The 21,328-nt window shown below is 43.1% G+C and overlaps 1 protein-coding gene across 11 annotated transcripts in view; it reads left to right on the plus strand.

The window, feature by feature from the left end:
• Positions 1 to 21,328, plus strand: part of Ric8b (RIC8 guanine nucleotide exchange factor B) — a 97,825-nt gene that overhangs the window by 65,015 nt on the left and 11,482 nt on the right. For 5 of the 11 annotated variants that reach the window (XR_013106256.1, XR_013106253.1, XR_013106254.1 and 2 more), the window contains 3 exons: positions 7,658 to 7,802; positions 18,174 to 18,293; positions 21,180 to 21,263. Coding sequence is in view for 7 of the 11 variants with exons in the window: in XM_076919786.1 (XP_076775901.1) it covers positions 7,658 to 7,802; positions 18,174 to 18,293; positions 21,180 to 21,219 (305 nt within the window). In the remaining 4 variants the exon portion in view is untranslated. The remainder of the gene's footprint in view (positions 1 to 7,657; positions 7,803 to 18,173; positions 18,294 to 21,179; positions 21,264 to 21,328) is intronic. The other 6 variants (XM_076919788.1, XM_076919789.1, XM_076919787.1 and 3 more) reach the window with 2 other exon arrangements.

A 21,328-nucleotide genomic window follows, 5' to 3' on the forward strand; every position in this document is an offset into this window, starting at 1 on the left:
AGAGCAGGCAGAAGAGTCAGAGACACACCCACTCACACAGTTAGGAGTCCCACAAATGTGCCCAGCTAACAGACACAACATGTACACAGAGGACCTGGTGAAGACACCTGCAGGCCCCGTGCTTGCCACTTCAGTCTCTGTGAGCCATGTGAACTGTGCTTAGTTGATTCCATGGGCCATGTTCTCCTGGCCTCCATCCTCTATGACTTCTATAATCTTTCCATCCCTTTTCCTCTGGGATCCCCCAAATGGTGAGGGGAAGCACCCAGTGAAGACTTCCAATTTAGACTCTCCCCATACTATCTGGCTGTGGGTCTCTGCATCTGCTCCCATTGTCTGCTAGAGGAGCCTCTGTGCTGACAACTAGACAAAGCACTGATCTCTGAGTATAGCAGAATACCATTAGGAATCATTTCATTGATTGATGGATTGATTGATTGATTGATTGATTGATTTTTTTTGCCAGTTATGTTTGGTTCTACCCTAGCTCTCTGGGCTACCCAGTTTTTGGTTCCTGGCCATCCAGGCAGTATTAAGCATGTGCTCCCTCTCATGGAGTGGGCCTCAAGTCAGAATTGGTTGGCTATTCCCGCATGTTCTGTAGCACCATTTCCCAGCACATCTTCTTGGTGGGTTGGTCCATGTTTCTTTTTCATAGCCCACAGAGTACCTTCTTGCACCCCAGAGACTAGACTGTAGAGGTGAAGGCTCCAGGCTGGCACCAGTTTGACCTCTCCATGTTCAAAGCACATGCAGGTGTTTATTTTTTTCTTGCTTTCTTTAAGAGATTTATTCATTTCCTCCAGTTTGTATTTTCCTGGCTCTCTTTAAGGGATTTATTCATTTCCTCCAATTGTTTCTTTGTGTATTCCTGGATTTCTTTAATGGATTTCTTTATTTCCTCTTTAAGGACCTCTATCATCTTCTTATAGATGGTTTGAAGGTCTTTTTCCTGCTTCCACTGTGTTGGAATACTCTGGTCCTGCTGTGGAAGCATAGCAGGGCCTCAGTAGAGATGTGTTCTTAAGCTGACATCTAGGCATCTGGGTTTAGGGTGATTATAGGTCTAGGTGCTGATTTCTGGATTTGTCTTTGTTGAGTGGGTGTTTTGGTCTTTAGTTTCTGTTTCCTGTCTGGATTTTCAGAGTGTGATGGCTGTGTGTTGGTTCTTTTACTGGTCTGCTAGGCTGTGTGTTCGTAGGGAATGCCTGCTGGTGTTGGAGGCTGGGATGCAGTGATGAGTCAGAGGAGGGAAGTCTGGAGGGGATGGTATGGGGTCCACAAGAGAAGTGAACAGGAGGGAGGCCACAGCTGGTGAGATGTTGCTGTGCCAGAGAGGAGACTGAGGGATTGGCTCTAGGGAAAGAGAGTGGAGGTCTGCAGCAACCCAGCTGGTTTACTGGTAGGTGTGACCTGCAGTTGAGCCTGAGGTGTCTGCTTCAGTTGGGGCCTGGGATATAGTGATGAGTTGGGGGAGGGAGGTTAGGAGGTGATAGTCTATGGGATCCATAGTAGATGTGGGCAAATGGGGGGGGGGGTGCTGTGCTGTGCTTTGCTGGTGTTCTTGTGCAGCAGCACTAGGAATACGCCTAAGGGATTGGCTCTAGGGGAACAAAGGCGGGGAAGGTCTGTGTGCGGGTCAAATCTCATCAGTCACAGTAGCTGAAGTTTCTCTTAAAGATACACAAAGCTACATGCAAGGTGAAGGTGCTGTAGTCTGTGCTCAAACCACAGAGTAGAGCAGTAAGTAGCAGTCAGAAGCAAGAAGGGTAAAGTCTTAACAGACAGGCATGAAAAGAACACCCAGGTGTCTTAAATACCTGTCTGTGCCAGGGCAGCCTACTTCTGTAGCCAACAGGAACCAAAATACTAATGTGTAGGCATATTACCACCTTGTGTTGAACTGTGACATAACAACATTTGTATTATTCTCACAAAGTCAGTGCTTCCTGGAAGTCATGCTAAGCAAAAATAAATAAATAAATAAAATTTCCTTCATGTGTGAAGTCTAAATGAGAGAGCATGTGACTCCTAAATGTGTAAAGGAAGCCATTAGAAGAAGCCAAGAGCTTAGAGTACTGTAATGGAATGCATGTAGTGTGAAAGCAGGGGACAGGAGGGAAGACTGGCTGTAGGAGAGGGGACCTGCAAGATGGGGCGGGAGGGTGGATAGGAAGCAGCCATAATGCCATAAATACAAAAGTAGCGTGATGAAGCTCATCACTTTGTGTGCTAACATTTCAAGTATATTCTTCTCAAAATAATAATTTTAAAACTGGACTCTCTTGAAGCTCCTTGAAGCTAGTCTTCATAGTTTAACTCAAAGAGACTGATCTGTGAAACAGGTCACCGTCCCCACAGGGGACAGCACCGTGGCAGGGCTGAGTTACCGCGCGGTGAATTAGGCTTGAGCTCCCTTGTCCAACAGCACGCTGCAGCTCTCGTGAGGGCCGTTGGTGCTCTAGCCTGTTGCTAAGCTGCTTCTTGCCTGTTCATAGTTCTCTTCCTGTCTTCCTAACAGCCTTCATCTGTGAGTTGTTCCTCTCTAGTCTTTGGTTTAATTTTGTAAGCTTTTCCATCTTGGAGTCTTGAAAGACTGATTATTTTCATTCCCAGTATCCCTACACCCAGGGAGAGCTCACCTTACTGCTAGTCAGCCATTTCCTTTCCAGTTCCAGCAGGAGTAGGGCGTGCTTTCTACCGTCCTCAGCATGTACACAGGCTACCTAATTTCCGGAGCCAGTGGGTATTTTTTCATCTTTACCCTACTGCAGTTTTTATTGGTAGTTGCAATATGTCTGTGCTTGGGCAGTCCTGGATGACCTTTGACAGCTGTTCTTTTTAGTCTCCTTTGCTGACACTCATTCTGGTCCCACGCTGAGTTCCTATAGTCATCCTCTGAATACTACTCTCTCCACTTTTGGCTTCTGCTTCAGGATGGACCCGCCATGTTTAGCACATCTGCACCTGAGTTTCTCATGGCTGCCTCCCTTTCCTTTCTGAAGTTGAATGCATTTTCTCCAGTGCCTGTGCTCCTCAGCCTTTGCTCGCACCCTCTGTGAAGGGACATCATTTACAGTTACCCTGCCGATCTTCTGTACATGTACATATACAACTAATTACACCATACAGATTAGATTTCCTAAATACCATTTTTGTTTTTTTCTTCCATTTTGTTCCACACAACTTCATGTTACATGCCTTTAAAATCGTTTTCTTAAAATATTAATATAGTCAGATCTCCTGTTTCTAATCAGATTTCTTTGGTCTGTCTTCCAGGCGGCTAACAGGGTTTGTTATAAATTGTGGACAGAATGTAGTCATTGTCCCCTTGTGAACTCAACAGTGCTTCCTCGGTGCTTGCCTGGGGAAGGAAGGCCATCTTCTACTCACGCCCCTTGCCTGTGTAGTGCTGTACTTGTGTGACTGTACTTCCCGCCCCTTCCTGCTTCTAACACAATGCTTTAGCGCTACCTGGGCTGCCCTTCCCATGTCCTCAGCACACTAAACTTGGTCTTTGAAGAGCACGGTAGATTTCATCTCTGAAGAACTTCTGACTGTTCAGCAAAGTTCATCTTCTTCATCCTACCATTTTTACTCACCTGTCTTGTTGCCACGCTTTCCCCGTTTGCTATGCTATAACTCTGTAGAGCTTGCATCCCCAACGTCCAGTTTTTTGACATTGGAGATCTTGTATCTTACAGGTACTTATTGTCCCATAAATGTTAATGTGAGTTCAGTCATGTGAGCACTTAGCATATGTTTCACTCTGTTTCCCCACAGTGAGGAATAACTTCCTAAAGCAGGCTTGTGCTTGCTACAGTGGCAGCCTGGAGGGATACTTCGTATAGAAGTAGTTACAGAAAGAAACAATTCAGGATGTGAGGATGTACAGAGTAGAACATAACTTTAGAAAGAACGGGGGCTGTAAGAGGAAAACCTTATAGACCTGGTAGTGGTATTCCAGCCTTTAAGGGAAGCAGGCTCCCTCCAGGAAGGTGAGGTTTGTATTGAACAAAAGTTGTCTTATGCACCTATCTAGAAGCAGAAGTGGGAAGATAGGGCCTAGAAAACAGTACTAGTTAGAGGAGCTGCTGATTCTAGACTGTAGAGTGTAACTGGACGGACAGGTTCCCACTGAGAAGAGAAAATGGCCTCTGGCTGTGCTTTCCTCTCAGTAAAGGGATGGAAGCTCTGCTTTGTGGTACAACAATAGAACTAAGTCGGTGTAGGCTTTCATCCTGGCAGGCCTGCCTCCCTCCCTGCCTGCCTGCCTGCCTGCCAGCCAGTGCAGTGGGTGTCTCACCAGCACCCGCTGTGGGGCCAGGCTCTCTAGCTTTCTTACAACACTTACATAGTGTTTCCAGTAGCAGTAGTACAGCTACTGATAGGTCTTACGGTTAGAGGTGACCAGTGTGAGCTGAGTGTGTAGGACCTGCCTGCAGTCTCAGCATTTGGGAGACCTAAGCTAGCTTGGGCTACCGAGTATAACTTTCATTTAATCTATTTATCTTATTAATCCATGTTTCTTTTTATACAAACATAACCAGTTCTTCTATTCCTTGAGAGGAAGGGTAACTTCATGTGTCCGTCCCTGCAGTGGGTATTTTCTCTATCAGTGAAGTCCTCTCCCGTTGAACAGCTTTATGCATACTGTCCATGTCCCTTAATGCTTACACACTCTGACTAGAAAATCCCCATACCTCTTTCTCTGTCTTAGCCCTTTATGAGGTCCTCAAGACAATTTTTGTTTTTTAGAATTTATACATGAGTACTGTATTTGTATTATTTCCAACCCTCCCCACTCCACCTCCTCCATGCCCCCCACTCTCTCAAGTTCATGCCTTCTTCTAATATAATTATATAGTTATCCACACACACACACTCACTCACACACACTCACAACTTCCTGAGTTGATTTAGTTTGCTGTTATGTTCATGTGTTTAGGAAAGATCACTTGGGATTGAATAACCTATCAGGGAGCTCATCGCTGGAGAAGACAGCTTCCTTCTCTCTCAGCAGTCACTGGTTGTCTGTAGCTCTTCATCTAAGGATGGGTCCTTATAACATTTCCCCTATCCTTGTTGGCATATTGACTGATGGTGTCATTATACAGGTCTTATTTAGGAAATGACACTGGAGATGTCATGGGTGTGGCATCCCTTTGTGTCTACAAAACAGTGTCTGGTAGGAAATCCCCTGGATTTCACACAGTCTTCCCACCCCTGACTCTTAGGTGTAGGTATTCTTTGTAGATGTACTGGACGGGCTCCCCTGTCACTTAGTCCCTGCATTTGACCAGTCACTGACCTCTGTAGTAGCCTCCATCTGCTTTGTTGATGAGACTGGGTTCACCTGTGGGCAGCAGGGTAAGTGTTTAGAATGCAGTTAGAAATGAGGTTACATTAGGGAAATGACAGTGGTCTTTTCTCCTGTGGGGTCCGAGTCCTCTCCAGCCAGGGGTAGTTAGCTGGCTTTACAGTTCCAGGCTTGAATTCCTTCCTATTGAGTGGGCCTTAGATCCAATTAGACGGCTGTTGGTTAGCCTCAAATAAAAGTATTACTGTTGCACAACTGGGAATATCTTGACAGGCCAGTCATAGGCTCCATGCTGGGTGGGACTGTTGCTTGCTTCTCTCTCTTGGCAGCTTGTGTAGCACCTTCAGATACTGCGAAAGTTAGTCCTCAGAGAGGGGCCTTCCAGGGCAGCTTCATTCCTCCAAGTCCCGCATCTGGTATGTGCTGTCCTCAGTAGTGGGCTCATACTTTCAAGTTCTGGGGAGCAACCAAGGGCAATAGCAATGGCCTCTATTGTTTTAGGGGTCCCTTGGGCCCTTTCTGGCCAACAACTTAAAGGGGGGTTCCCATGCCTGGCACTGGGGTTTCTGTTAGATAGTCTGTGGCACATTCTAGGGAGCATTATCACCCTATGTAACGTAACTCCATGTAAACAATATATACATGCATGCATGCGTGCGCGCGCGCGCGCGCACACACACACACACACACACACACACACACACACACAAACACACTGTATGTACTTGTAAGTAAGCTTACAGCTTTTTAAAACATTCTTAGTGTTGTTGATCTCTCCCTCCTCCTTCAGTGTGACCCTCTGTCCCAAGCTGAAGTCCACACATACATTTTCCCCTTCCTCCTTCTTAGCACCTATATGTGCTTCTTTTGGGTTTTCCAGCATTTTTTGAGGTGAATGGTATAAGTTTCTCAAATGTAGGTTTTATCATGGCTTTATACATGGATAAATGTGTAGTGTTGTTTTCTCCAGTTGACCTTAGGATGTCATTTTATGAACATAATACTCAAAGCCTTCAGTAAAGTTTTAAATCTTTTTATTATATACATAATTGTATGCCTTGAAACGTACCTGAAGAAAACAAAGTACATTTATATAAAGTTACCTGTAATTGTTCAGTATATTCCTTTAAAAGTTTATAAGCCTCTCTTTCTCTCTCTCTCTCTCTCTCTCTCTCTCTCTCTCTCTCTCTCACACACACACACACACACACACACACACACATTTATGTATGTGCACACATTCACGTACACCTCTACAGTGCAAGGTTTCTTTGCAAAGGTTCTGTGTCAGCTCATTTAAAGGATATTACTGTCAGTAGGGTAATACAGAAGACCTGTACTATGTACTCAATCCCTCAGACTCTGTGTGTGTGTGTTAGTGTGATATAACACAGTAGTTTTATGTACTATTCACCAAAGGTAAAGGAACAAGAACTGACTTTTTGCCGAATAGTTTTCTAAAATACTCAATGGTATTAATTTGGGAGGTAGGTAGTTCTTATTCCATTTCTACAGATCAGAAAACTGGGGTAGAGCTATAAAATATCTTATCAAGTTCAGCCAGCTAGTAATGGTGATAGTATTGAAATCTAGCCATTCTGATTCCGCTGGCTTCATATGTTTATATGTTGTTGCTAAGTTTTTTATGTTAATGTGTCTGTACATATGAAGGAAGGCCCAAAGTTGATTTTTGGTGTCTTTCTCAGTGGCTCTCCGCTTTATTTATTGAGGCAGGGTCTCTCAGTTGAATCCAGAGCTTGCCAATACCTAGGAAATCCTGTCTCTGTCTTGCACCCAGCTTTTACATGGGTTCTGGGGATCTGAACACTGGTCATCATGCTTGTATCACAAGCACTTTCTCCACTGAGCTGTCTCCCCAGCCTGCCCCGCCTGTAAGTGGTACTTTAGCCTTTCTTCTTTGCTAATATCTGTAAGTCTTATCATTTCTTACATATTTTTCTTTCTATCCCTTTAAGGATTAAAAACAATTAAGGTTGTTCATGCCATTCATCCAAAATCTCAATCTAACTTTCATTATCTTTAATTTTTAAAAATAAGATGAGAGATCAAAAAGTTACTGCATGACTCTTACCAGTAGGAGCACAGAGGCTCCACATTTGTCAGTCTACAGAAGAGTAATTTCAGAATTCCTAGTACCTTAAGACAGTATCTTAGTCTTCATAGCAGCTAGGAGCATTTGTAGGTAGTTACGTCTAGCCACTTTATGCTTAAAGCCTTCCTGCCATGGCAGGAATCCCCACCTCCTGTGTGCTGGTGAGTAGGTGGTGATGGCAGGTACTTAAGATCCCTATCTAAAACCCTGTTGTGTTTTTGCAGTGGATAGCCTGCTGAAATACACTGGCTATGGGAACGCTGCAGGACTGTTGGCGGCCAGGGGCCTCTTGGCTGGAGGAAGAGGAGATAACTGGTACTCAGAGGACGAGGACACGGACACTGAAGAATACAAAAACGCGAAACCAAAGTATAGTACTGTGTTTCTATTTACTTAAGGAGCCGTGCCTTTCAGTTAGTGGTTTGCCTTCTCCTTTCTTTGGCTCTCATTTTCCAGTGCTTTCTCTTGGGAATTTGTAAGTTTTCCATCTACTGGTGTTTTTTGAGACAGCTTCAAATAGTCCCTTAGAGTAATGTCAAGTGATTGGAGAAGCAGCGTATCTCACAACATTTGCTGCATGATTCTTTCAACAAGTCCATTACCCTCTTTCAAGCAGTAAGAGTGCGGTGGTGATTTTTGATGCTGATAATCGATTTGAAAGAGCGTGTTACTGTTTCCCTCCTTTATAACATACAGCTTTTTAAGTTGTAAAAAACAGGTTTTTAAGTTGGTTTTTTGATGCTTCATTCATTTTCAGTACCCTTGCATAAAACCCCTCACAAGTCAAAAAGTATTGCAACAAGGCACAGAACCCCAAAAGGAAAGGAGCTGGCTCTGCACTGAATTATGATCAAACATGTATGTGGGAACTTGGTTTTTAATGGGTGTTTCAGTGCCCTGAAGGAACAAACCTGAAATTCTGTGATGTCTCCAAGTCAGTATGTACAAGGGAAAGACATTGTCGTCCTTAAAGCAGCTGCCACCTCTCTTCCCGTCCTCGCTCCCGTCCTTTCCCATCCTCTCATACTCGCCAGCTCTCGGCTGTCTTCTCACTTGCTAGCAGTCATTGGAGCTGAGTTTTACTGGGCCCCATTCCTGGTTGCTAATAAGGCGCCTTCATTGTGGGCATTGTCAGGGACACTGCCATGCTGTTTTTTACTGGCCTTAGAATGATATGGGTCTTGAAGTAGGTAACCAAGAATAGAAAATCACAATCTGTAAAATCAAGACTGTTCTGTTGACATGAAAATATTAAATTCCAAAAAAGTGAAGAAAAGTACCAATTTCCAGTCAGCAGGAACAACGTAACCTATATCTGGACACATTAGGTTCGAGTACATAGTGTTATGTTTAACATCCTAACACTCTGAGCTTCACCAAGAGCTTACAGAGTGTCACCTAAGAAACAAAGGCTCGGTGGGGAAGGAATGCTAGCAGTGGCCCTTGGGCACTGACTTTTATAGACTACTGTCACTTGGATGCTGTGGCTTGCACATCTCTGGCGAGATTTTGACTATAAAATAGAGGAATTATACTTTTTAAGTCAATATTCTGAATTAGTCTCACAAGCTCTTGTTTTGAATAATTCTATAAACTGAATTTCCAAATCATTTTAACATTTTGTGTCTTTTCATTTGAGGCTTAAACATATACTTGTTTAAAAGCCCTTCATTTTGTTGATGGTTCATTTTGAGATGGAGGCAGGTACTCACTGTGTCGCAATGCTTGTCTCAGACTCATAGACTCAGGTATCTTCCACCTTAGCTTCCCCAGTGGTTGAGACTGTAAGCACACCCCACCACATCAGCTAAGAGTCTTGTCATTGTAAAGGAAGATGGAGATGATAGTAACTATTTCTCAAATTTCAGGTCAGGTAGAGAGTTCATAAGTGTTCACAGATGTTGTCATCTTTACATTTCAGTATATGTGGTTGATTTTATCTAAGATGGTTTCTTTAATGATCATAGTCATGTAACTAGAAAGTACAGAAGGGGCTCAAAGAAAGCACAGGAGCATTGGGTCTCTCTTGCTAGTATAGGACATTAAATTTTATCACAGAGGTGATATTAGATCCCAGGAGGTGACCTTTTGTTTGCATCAGTGTTGATGATGTCTGACACAGTTACTATCTGAGCTCTCTGCCGTGGATGAAATTATACTTTGACTTTGCAGCCTTAATGGAGTCTTTCTCAGCTCTTAGGCTTGGCCAGAGTCATTACTAATGTAAGATCTTGTGTCTTTGAGACGTGGCTCCTTCCAAGCATAAATACGTGTTTTCAAATAAATCGCACCCCTTCATACAGGGCCTGTTTTTCTTTCAGTGTACCCTCTCAAGAGGAACATTTTTGCTATCACTTTAAAACATTCTTCTTCCAGGAGCTCCTGTGGAAGTGACAGTGAATAAAACACTTTGTCAATAAGGCAGCCCTCTGTTACTCTGGGGGGTGACCCTCTGAGCTCAAAGCACTTGGTAGCACTTTTTACTAGTCTGATGAAACTTGGAAAGTTGGCATCTGAAAGAATTGCTCATTTTACTGTACCCTCTGCCATTCAGTGTTCTCAGGGTCTCACTCTGCTTTTCTTAGATGCACTTATTCACAACAGTTGCTAGTATTGGCAGAAGCAATCACTCTTCATCCAGTTGGCCCAAGTCCCATTGTCAAAAATGTAAATGGATTCTGATTAATGTACCAAGGTAACCTGTAATCCTTTATTGGAATCTAAAACCAAGAATTGTGTGGAGTTTCCATCCAGGCTCTGGGACACAGTTAATTTTACAGCAGGCTTTTTTGTGTCAAAATAAATGTATTTAATGGACTGGAAATGGCTTTCTGCAATTAGTTGCTTTTAAACAAAGTACACTCATAGAATCGAGATGCATGCCACATGGAGATCTAGCCAGTCAGGCTTGCTAAGTTCTCAGATACAGTCCTTTCTCTAAAGGAAAAGCTATCTAAACTCTTTTGTTTGATTTTAAACAGGCTCTTACTCTGTAGCCCAAGCCTAAACCTCACATCTAGGTTAGGCCGGCCTCAAATTCATAGAGATCCACCTGCCTCAGCTTCCCGAGTACTGGGATTAAAGCCTGTACCACTACAAACAGCTAAATGTCAATTTCCTACTGCTTTCTCCCATGCCTCTGAACATAGAGCCCCTTGATAACTGGTGTGTTTTCATCATTCTGAATGTCAGTGAAGAGATGAATGTTTGTTGTGTTTGACTTACTTTCAGCTTTGGATCTGTAGCTTTCAGGCTAGATACAGAGGTATCCAGAGGTGTCTTAGGGGAGGGGCTGCTTTATAAAGAGGTAGGAGGGGCAAAGTCAGAAGTGGCCAGAGCCCTAGATAATTTCTGACAGTTTTCACAGTGGTTTGTAGAGTCCAGAAACGCTCCTGGGATAGTTATCTGACTACAGTGATTTCAGATGCTGGGCACTCATACAGGCTGTTTCCTGAGCACAAGGCATCATGCCTGGGTTTTCTTCCCCTTGTCAAAATTTTGTTGTGCTGCTTAGGTCTGCTGGTAATTGTCTTATTATTGTATAAATTGTATGGTTTCAGTATTTCTCAAAGCACATGAACCACAAATCAGACTTGAAGATTTTTCTCTTTGCCCAATCTGGGCTGTATTTGTACAGACTAGGATTTAGCTAACTTTTATAAAGTAAGGTTTATGACCATAAGCATTTAGTGAAAGACATCTAAAGTCTGGTCACAAAAAGACCATAGTTGAAAACAGAATCCTAACTCCTTCTGCCCCTCTATAGCACCTCTACACAGCCTTTACCAACCTTAACACTTTACAACTTGCACTTTCAAAGTGGAGTTTTCTCAATTCCAGACTGACACTGACCTCAGAATCCCTCTGCTTCAGCTTCCCAAGCACTGAGATTATATTTACATACCACTACAACTGGCTTCAAAGAAAGAGGAAACATCTTCACTTCTACCTTTTTACTCAAGAAACAAAGTGCACAACATAAAATTAGCGTTCTAGGCAATGTAATGTATGAAAGCCAGTGGCAGTCAGTACATTCACACTACTACACAGCCATGTGCAGAGCTTCTTTTAGACAGGTTTCACTGTATAGCCTAGACTGATCTCAGACCCACAGTCCTGCCACAGCCTGGAGGGTGCTGGGATGCAGGTATGTACTGCTGTGTCCAGGTTATCTCCAGACTGTTCATCTTCCACAATAAAACTGTTCACTGCTGCACCTTCTCCTAGCTTCTTCCTGTCTGTATGAAATCAGAAAACCTTGTATTTTTGAAATCTTATATAGTAGTTGTCCTTTGTGACTGGCTGATTCCACTCCGTATCATCAGGGTTCATTCATATTGTAGTATGTGTTAAAATATCTCCCATGTTAAGACTAAATGCCTCTCCACTTTATTCTGTAAGCATTGTGTTTACTCACAGGCTATCAAGTACTTGACGTGTTTCCACCCTTTACTCTTAGGGTAACGCTGCCAAATGGCAGTGTCCTGTGTCTCTTCAGGTCTCTGCTTTTATGTCTCCCGAGTCTGTATCACCCGTGCTTACATGTTCAGTTTCTTAAGGACCTGTCTGTTAGTTTACATCTCAGCTGTGCTACTTCACATTCTTGCCAAGGCCACGGGGCTTTCTTTTCTTTTCTGTATGCTCACAGTCTGTTATTTTCCAAAAGGGCCGGGTTTGTGCTTTCAGTAGGAACACTAATGGGTAGAAGTGGAGACTTGGGGTTTAATTGCCCCTGCGTTCTACCTACCACTCCACTGCAGCTTCCCTGTCCACAGTTACCTTTCTTCAAACCAGAAGACGATGTGTTGGCACATGCCCTGACATCCATGGGGACACAGAAGACGATGTGTTGGCACATGCCCTGACATCCATGGGAACACAGGAGTGCTAGGGTTCCCCGTCATCAGTAAAATAGCCACTGTTTACTGATGGTGCCTGACAGCTAAGGCTAGGTCTTCGTAACACTCAGAATCTACTTATGGCTTCTGCTTTAGCTGTCACCAAGCTGAAACTTTGGCTCTGTCCAAAATACCCCCTTTGTCTGGCACCAGTGACACAGCCATGGTTTCTTGCACGGCAGGCTAGTGCTCCGCCACCAAGTCGTAGGTCTGGCTCTCTGGTACGGTTTAAATCCCCATCTAACTGACCTTGTTGATTCTGCCTTGGGACCTTTCATTACATTCTCAGCTCAGCAATTACTGGGATACCTGTAAAATGTGAATCAGACACTGTAAGTTGCTTAAAATTGTCTAGTGACTGAAAAACTGAGGTTCCCACTGCAGTGTGTGTGCACCGTGTCTCTGCACTGTTGCCACCCGGCCTCTTCACTCCTTGTCAAACACCTGACCTTGTGTTGAATGTTTCAGTGTGGAGCACAGCTCCTCCAGACAGCTGCTGTCTCTCAGCCCCACCTCCAGGTCTTGCTCAGGTCTGTTCTCCTCTCTGTGCAGCCTGTGTAGTGCCCTCTGAAGTGTGGGCTCCTGCATTTCCCTCCTAAGCGTCCCTGTTCGTTAGGTCTGGGTTTTTTCCCCTTTGTTTGCAAGAAGGTAAGTTTCATAAGGAAATGGGATTTAAAAGACAAAAAAGCCTGTCTTTATACAAATGTTTGTTGACTACATTAATACATTTTAAATTATTTTTTTGCCTGCATGTATGTCTGTGCCCCATGTGCATGTCAGCTGCCCACGGTGGGTGGGTGGGGCAGAAGAGCCTGTCAGATCTCCTGGAACTGGAGTTACAGACAGTTGTGAACCCCTGTGTGGGTACTGGGAATCAAAGCCAGTTTCTCTACCAAAGCAGCCGGGTTCTTAACCGCTGACCCATCTCTCCAACCCCTGTGCTAATACTTTTTTTTTTTTTTTTTTTTAATGAGCTGTTGACTGAGTTAGTCAGCAGCTCCAGTAGAGAAGCTCTGGTAGCTAGGGTGGGGCTCAGGAGATCAAAGCATGGCTCGTTGCTTTTTGTGTTGCTTGAGGAGGTGTAGGAACCAAGTGTTCTGGGGAGGCCCCAGGAAAGACAGCTTGGGCTTTCTCCCTGTAGAGGGCTTCTTCTTCCCTGCACACCCGTTCCCTTCCTTCCTGGTCTAGGCATACAGAAATGCCTCTTTCAAAAAACTCTTTAGAGGGTGAAGATTTATCAGCACCTAAGGAGAATTTTGCCCACAGTTGTTTTGTTTTGTTTGTCTTTTTGGTTTATATTTTCGTTATCATTTTGAAAAGCGCTCTTTACAGTAATCTGACTACTTGGCACCATTTAGAATGCAGACATTTCAGGTGAAAATGGGGGTCTCTAGCATCTTTATAACACCGCCAAGTTCTCACTAAGGTTCCTGTGCTCACACAGTAGCCAGCTTGTGGAGCTGAGTAGAGTGTCCCATAGAGCTGGCGTACACACGCTGCTCAGGTGACCTGTCTCGCCTCCTTGTTGATTTGACAATTGCATACCTGCGCTGCAATTTCTCTTTTCTCCCTCCTATCTCTGTCAGCACCCCTTCCCTACAAACCCCTTTCCCACAACTATGTCTGTTCTGTTTTGTGATCTGCTGTGTTTAACCAGAGCCATCTGTGTGGCCATGGATTTGGAACTGTCCTTACAGTTTGGTGGGTTCACCAGTGGGTGAACATCTGAAGTCACTGACTCCTCCTTCCCAGACCTCTGAGTAGTCAGTAGTTTAGACCCCCCTTGAGTTCCTCCCCTGCTCAGGTCTGACCTCTGACAGGCCTGTTCTTGTTCCTCACCATTGCAGGCAACTGCACAAGTTGATGATTGCAGTTGTTTGTCATGCCAAGAAGACAGCATTTCATGTCAGTCTGCTTTCCTACTCGTGTGATTTTCCCTGGATTCCTTGAGGCTTAGCGATAGTGATACAGATGTCCTGTTTGGGGCTGAATTCAGCTGTTAATTTTTCTCAGCATCTTGAGCAGCCAAGAGTTTCTGCATTCACCACCATTTAGTGGAAAGAAAAACTTCCCTGAAGCAGTTTATTATCGTCCCTAAGGTAATGTTATCAGTAGATATTAACATGGACGTTTAGAAGGCGTTTGAGGCCATGAAAATTTAGCTAAATGACCTTATGGCCTCTCCAGCCATAGATTTTTAAATCTGATTATCCATAGTGGGCTTGAAATACGGTGCAGAAGGAACCAGGAATCCCATCAGAGCCGGTGTCTGTGCCCTGTGCCCTGTGGGTGTGGCCATCAGAGCTGTTGGTGTCACGTGTGGGTCCTGCCAGTGTTGCAACAGTATGGCCCTTTCTTTGCCAGAGCTCTGAGTAACTTAAGCCCTGACTTTAGAGGTTGAAGCTTTCATAGAGTTAAGTTTCCATGTAGTTCTTTTTGTTAAGTGATGCCAATATTAACCAGAAATAGCAATAGTTAGAAGAGTAAAATAATTGAAATGTATTTCAGCTTTTATACATAAACTCATACCATTGTAGTATGTCATAATCCTCCTGTTGCCAGGCCATAACATGCTAGTTCATGTAATGATCATATTTTTTAAAAATAATCATGGTTAGTATCCACAGGAGTTCAGACACTTGTCACCTAATTAGAAGATAAAATTAATCACGGTGCTGGAATGATGGGAAAGGGGAGGAAAGACAAGGTGAATGAATAAATAAATAAATAAATAAATAAATACATTCTCCAAAGGCCCACCACAGTTAGTGTCCTTAAAGGAACCAAGACTCAGCCTTCAAATAAAGTAAAAATAACCTCAGAGTTTCATAGTAGTAAGATTTTGAAACATAAATGCTGTCTTTGATTGTATTTGTTCATCCCCAAATATACAACTTTGCATTATTGTTGTGTGATGACTTGTTTCCTCTATTTCTGGGTGGAGAACATGTGAGACTGACTGAAGGGGAGTGATAGCTCCCATCTGCCTTCTACCACTACACATTGGCATTTTTCTTGTGAGAAAGTGACACAGTTCATTGTCCTGGCTTGTGTTTTATGTGGTTTTGTTTGCATTCCCCTGAGTATCATAATGGGGGAAAATCTGTTTAAAGGAAGACATGAACTGGTGTTTGTGCCCTGTGTTTAAAGGGAGGTGTGTGTGTGTGTGTGTGTGTGCGCTCGCAGGAGTATTATGGTATTGTCTCTATGGATGGGGGAGGGGCCTCATTGTAGGAGAGAGAATGCTGCCTTCATGCTCACTGGAAACTAACCTCAGAGCAAGCAGGGGACTCAAGAACAGCTTTTAGAAAATAGATGTTATCCCACCAACGTCCACCTTTAATCTCAGCACTTGGTGGGGCAGAGACGTGCAGAGCTCTGAGTTCAAGACCAGACTGGTCTGCACAGCCAGTTTAGAACAGCCAAGAATACATAGAGAAACCCTGTCTCAAAAGACAAACAACAACAAAGATACTGAAGAAGGAACCACTGTGCCTAACCTAGGAACCTGTGCCTGACTGTGCTGTGGGCCTACAACAGCACAGGCCTTACCAGTGTCTCCTGACATGTTTCTGAGGGACATGATTGTCTGTGCTAGTGTCATTGTTTTCTGAAAAGTCTACAGGTGTGATTCCTCACATTACACCTCTGTGCATGGGAGAAGCCTCTCTCAAGTGACAAATGAGTGTGCTCGGCATTGTTTATTTTCTTTCCCTTCCTAGGAGACCTGGTTTCCTTTGCTTGAGAGTGGTGTATATCTGTAATAAGTATCTTTATATAGTTGTTTTTATAACTTAGCAAGTAGCAAGCACCATGTGCCCAAAGAAATAACAGCATAGTATCTTCATGCATCTCTTCTCAGAAACCTTGTTTGGTTCGTTCCCCTTTTTGTTAAGTTTGGGAAATATAGGGACCCCTTTTGCAGTTTTGTGATAGCAGCTAGCTAGAGCTCTCTCTTCTGTGGGCACCTGTAAACTCGAGAGTTAAGAGTAGTATCTTACTTAAGCCCAGTCTATCATAACATGGGGAACTTTACATGTTGATCTGAGGTCAGGCCAGCTCTGGCTCCCCAAGTGATTCTAGTGTGTAATCAGAATAAGGAATAAGTGACCAATCTGTGTAGTTTTCAGGTTACCCCAAGGTTCCTGAAACACTGTAGAGAATACCTAGAGGCAAGTGGGTAGGAGCAAACAGACCAGAAAGGCCTCTGGGTCTTCTGCTTGCCCTGTTCCTACATTTTCCCTGATTGACTTCACGATGTTCTGTCTTGCACACGGTTTACTGATTGGAACAGGAGGTTTTCTTGGTTTGTTCATTTGCCTTTTTAGGGAAGAGTGGGTGCTGAGGATTTAACGCATGGCCTCACAACTCCTAGATTTTCAGCAGGTACCCTACCACTGAGCTGACACCCAGCCCCCTTTAAACCTTGGCAGGTCACTCAGGCTGGCTTTGAATTTATACTTAAGTCTTTCAGCCCCAAGCAGGAATCTTAGGTATGCACCATTAAGTCCAGCAGAACAAATTTTTTGACTACAGTTTTAGTCATAGGCCCTGTCTAAGAACAGCTGCACAGACTTTAAATCTAGTTTTCTAAGACAGCAAAGGCAGACCCTTCCACAAGAATCTGTGTGGTGTGTAGCCTTTGAGGAATATAGAAAAAGAACAGGAAATCTGGGAGTGATAAGTGAGAGTTACCATGAGCTAACCTTCACTGTAACTGAGAAGCCTTAAATGGGAGTGGACACTGGCCACCCGAGGAGCAGTGATTTTAGTGTCTTTACTTAGCTCACGTGACATTTTTTTCTTCAGTTTACCCCAAGTTCCCAACACCTCACAGTTTATACCTGACCATCTCACTGGTTTGCTTATCCTGGCCAGTTCCTGAAAGCCCTTAGAAAATCGTTTGTTACCATTATGCTGTCTGCAGGGTGTTATGATTTTGATCATTAAAACCATCTGTACTTGGCTGGTATAAGATACTTTAATGGTAGTCATGTCTTCTCCTCAAGAATAACGTTTGAAGGTGTTTATATTTAGCAGACATTGAAAGAGCTGTGTTTTATTTTCCTTCCTCAGTACAAAAGAAAAGATAGAAATATGGCCTTTTATTTCAGAGTATAATTTCTTTGGTGTTAAAACATTATACAAAACGTATACGTTATTGTCGAGCACTGTTCTAGATTTGTTTCCAGAAAGCTAAGCTGCCATATTTGTCTCTTGGTGGGCTAGCTTTTACTTTTTTTCCTCAGTCAGATCAGATCTAATTAAAATTACTTTTCTGCTTTATTGTTGACTGTTTTAAGCACTCATCACCTCTGTGGTCTCACTAATGGACTAATTTCCTGAGACTGTACATAGGCTCACTCTCATTTCCAGACTGCAGCCTCTCTGTTAGCATTTCTTAAGGCTTTTCTCCCCCCTTTTTTGGGGACATGTTTTATGCTGTATCACGAATAGATTTTCTCATTTCACTTCTGAAAGTATTTGTCACCTTACAGTTAGTGAATAAGATATGCATCCAAAGATATTTATTCAATGACACCAATAAAATTTTATATTTTTTAAAGCAACCATGACTTAAAAAATAGTTAGCAAGTAGTCAGTTTTAATTTTGTAAAAAGCCCATTTTCAAAGCAAAATAATAATAATAATAATAATAATAATAATAATAATAATAATAATAACATTCCTATAGCAATTCTATACAACAAAATTACTATAGAAATTATTGCCAATTTTTGGCTATTATACTCTTTCTTAATTAACTTAAAATTTGGACCAGAAGAGTATAGAAAGAGCATAATTCTAAAACATACAGCATAACTTTTTTTTCTTTTTGTAGCATTAATCTTATCACTGGTCATTTAGAGGAACCAATGCCAAACCCTATAGATGAAATGACAGAAGAACAAAAAGAATATGAAGCCATGAAACTTGTCAACATGCTTGATAAACTTTCCAGGTATTGTATTCCCATACATTTTTTGCTTGGTTTCTAAGAATGTTCTATTTCTTTGTCTCTCTCACTGAGAGTTACCATAGAACAGCAACTCTGCAAGTCCATGTCTACTGGAACAGGGAGACAGGCAGTAGCAGCTAAGTGCCGCCATGGCCTTTCTCCATGTGCCTCTTTGGATGTGCACTACTGCAACCTGTCAACACTCAGTGCCAAGCCAGTATCTAGAGGTGGCTGTGATATTAACCAACTAACGTCCCTGTCTTCAAAAGGATGCTGCAAGTTAGGCTCAGTGATTTTGCTGCTGCTTGTCATTTTGTTTCCGTCTGTTTTGGATTTCGTTTGAAACCATGGTGCGCTTTTTCTCCTTTTCCTTTTTGATGTGTAAGTTTGCAGTATTGCTTTTTGAGTTGCTGCTGAAACCAAGACTTCTAAAATGCTGTCTGTGCAACAGGAAGAAGTAAAAAGAAATAGCTCAAATAAAGGACTTTTTCCTTTAAAGCAGGCACTTTTACTAAATTAGGTATTCCAAAACCAGCTGCCCCTCCCCTCTTGCTTCACATCTCCTTCCTTTCCAAATAATTTATATTGTAAATAACTAAATCAAGATGTGCTAATCCACAACTAGCTTTTTGATGCGTTTCTAGAAGATGATCCCTGCAGGCTTAGATGGGCCACCTTATTCTCCAGTCATGTATTGAGCCACTGTTTCCTGTGAGTTACCTGAGTGAGTGTTTCTTTGTGTTGGTGACAGCACAGACACCATGTAAAAGTGAATCTCTCTGTTCATCTCATTTTCCACACAACATATAGTCATGCATCAAGAGACACAACAACTGGAGTAGAACAGCCAGCCAGCAGCATGGCAAGGGGTGGAGCTAATGGGTAAGCATGAGATATGGTTGTAGCAGGGCCTTAGCTAAGCTGAGAACTGGAGGACTGTGGGTCAACAGCATTGGAGCAGACAGGGCTGTTCTGACACTCTGGAGCCTTGCTGAGGCTTTCTGCAGTGGCAGTGCTGATGTGTAGACGCTGGTCACAAGCAGGTAGCTTCATTATCTACAGAGTATTCTAGACCTTGCTGACTGCCCTGCTCCTAAACTTTTCTCCTTTCCCAGCATTAGAATTTACTACTGTGCTTGTGCTGTTCAAAAGACATTTGGCTTCTTTGCAAATTGATGTCTCCTTAACATTTTATACAAGTTCTTTCTTTCTCAGAAGGAGTTAATAAGCAGTCATAGAGACTGTTACTTGAGCAGACTTATATTAAGCAGAATAGCAAGCTATGTGAATATTTACAGATAAAATCTGGTAGCTGTGGAAAGAGCTCAGTGCTACAGTACAGGCCCTGGGTTCAGTCCCCAGTACCCATCCCTCCAAAAAAAAATATGTATTGAAATAAGTTGTATGTACCTGACAACTTCCAAATACCCAAAGTACAAAATACCAAAATACCCAAGTACAAAACATAAAAAATGAGGAACAAACTGCCCAAGATAGTGCAGTGTAATCTGGGTGCTTGGCTTATTCGTTGAGACATCACCAATTTCAGAAAGTACCCTATTAATTCATGTAACACAAGGAGGCTCTTCTCTTTCTAATCTCAGATGAATCTATACATTTTATACATATTATAGAAGCTACCAATAAGTAAACACTTAAACACTAATTCTGAAATGCTCAACTTGTACCTGACTTACACATTCACTAAGAAGCACTTGGCAGGTGCCCAAGCCGAAAGTGCCACTGATGCTCACATGCATAAACAGAGATAGTGTGTCCTGTGCTGGCTTTGACAGTACCTAGTTTGCTGTTAAAAAGTTGAAGCAGAAATAAACTTGAAGACAGTCATAAGTCATGTTGACGTTTTGCATGCTGCGTGGTGGGTTTTATACTGTCTGCCTGTGTGCGCTATCTAACACTTGCTCTCACTAATGACAGCAGCAGCTGTATGACAGTCAACAGTAGGCATTCCAGAGCAAGCGGGCAAAGAGCGAAGCTGTTCTTCATGCGTTTTACATGTTCCTTGTGCTGTATTAGTCATTAGTTTTAAGCTTCATCTCTCTTTTCACTTTTTCTTATTTTTGATAATATTAGAAAAAATGAGATGCCATACAGCCAAGTAGACTTTAAGTTCAGTCCTGTACAAGGAGCATTTACTAAGCTGCTCCCAGGTACAGAGCACTGAGCTAGGAGGGGTCGGGAGATTTGAAGGTGAGTGAGACAGTTTCTGGCTTTGGAAAGCTGGTACTCTACTGGGAGAAATGGCTGAATAGTTTATTCCAGAGTACAAAGTAGACATGGTGACAGTAAGGGTCTGTGCTGAGCTGTATGCCCCAGGGGAAAGGAGCAGCTTGTTCTGTCTGAAAGGCTCAGGGAATCTTCCCAGGGAAAGGAGGTTATGTGGGGGCTGCTCTCAAGTGTACGAAGTGCTCTAGAGAGAAGTGGAAATGACCGTTCACTGTGGAGAGAGACTTAACCCTTTGAAGTCTTTGGACTTTATATACTGCGTCGTTCTTCAAAAAGCTCAAGCAGTATATCAATTAAACCTCATTGACCAAAGTGAATGCAAGGACCACAGAAATGCCCCAAACATTTCCAAGCTGGTGGCTGCTGACAACCTGTTTTCTCTTGACAGTTGACAAATCGGTCACCTATGTTCTATCTCCAGCCCCGTGATAAAGTGAGACTAGCTTTTCTCCAGAACTGGAGGCCTTTGCTCTGTCTACTGTGTTACTATGTCTGTCTGTCTGCGTGTCTGCCCGAACACTTCTTAGTCATCCTCTCAGCAGTTTCTCCTGCACTGCCAAGGAAGATCGTGAGAGTAGAGGATGCATTGGAGGTGGCGTGGCCAAAGCATGGACACTAGACACTTCCTTTTTTCATCCATAGGAGAGCAGATGTGAAGGACCTGCACCAGGATGGTGGTTAGCAACAGTGGCCCGTGCCAAAGCACTTACCAAAGTGATGACTAAGGTTGGTCATGCCAAGTCCTTCTCAAGCCTCATGTAGGGTACAGATGTGACAGAAGTGTAAAATTA

Source organism: Arvicanthis niloticus, chromosome 22 (genome assembly GCF_011762505.2).
Source record: "Arvicanthis niloticus isolate mArvNil1 chromosome 22, mArvNil1.pat.X, whole genome shotgun sequence".
In the NCBI taxonomy this organism is placed as follows: Eukaryota; Metazoa; Chordata; class Mammalia; order Rodentia; family Muridae; genus Arvicanthis; species Arvicanthis niloticus.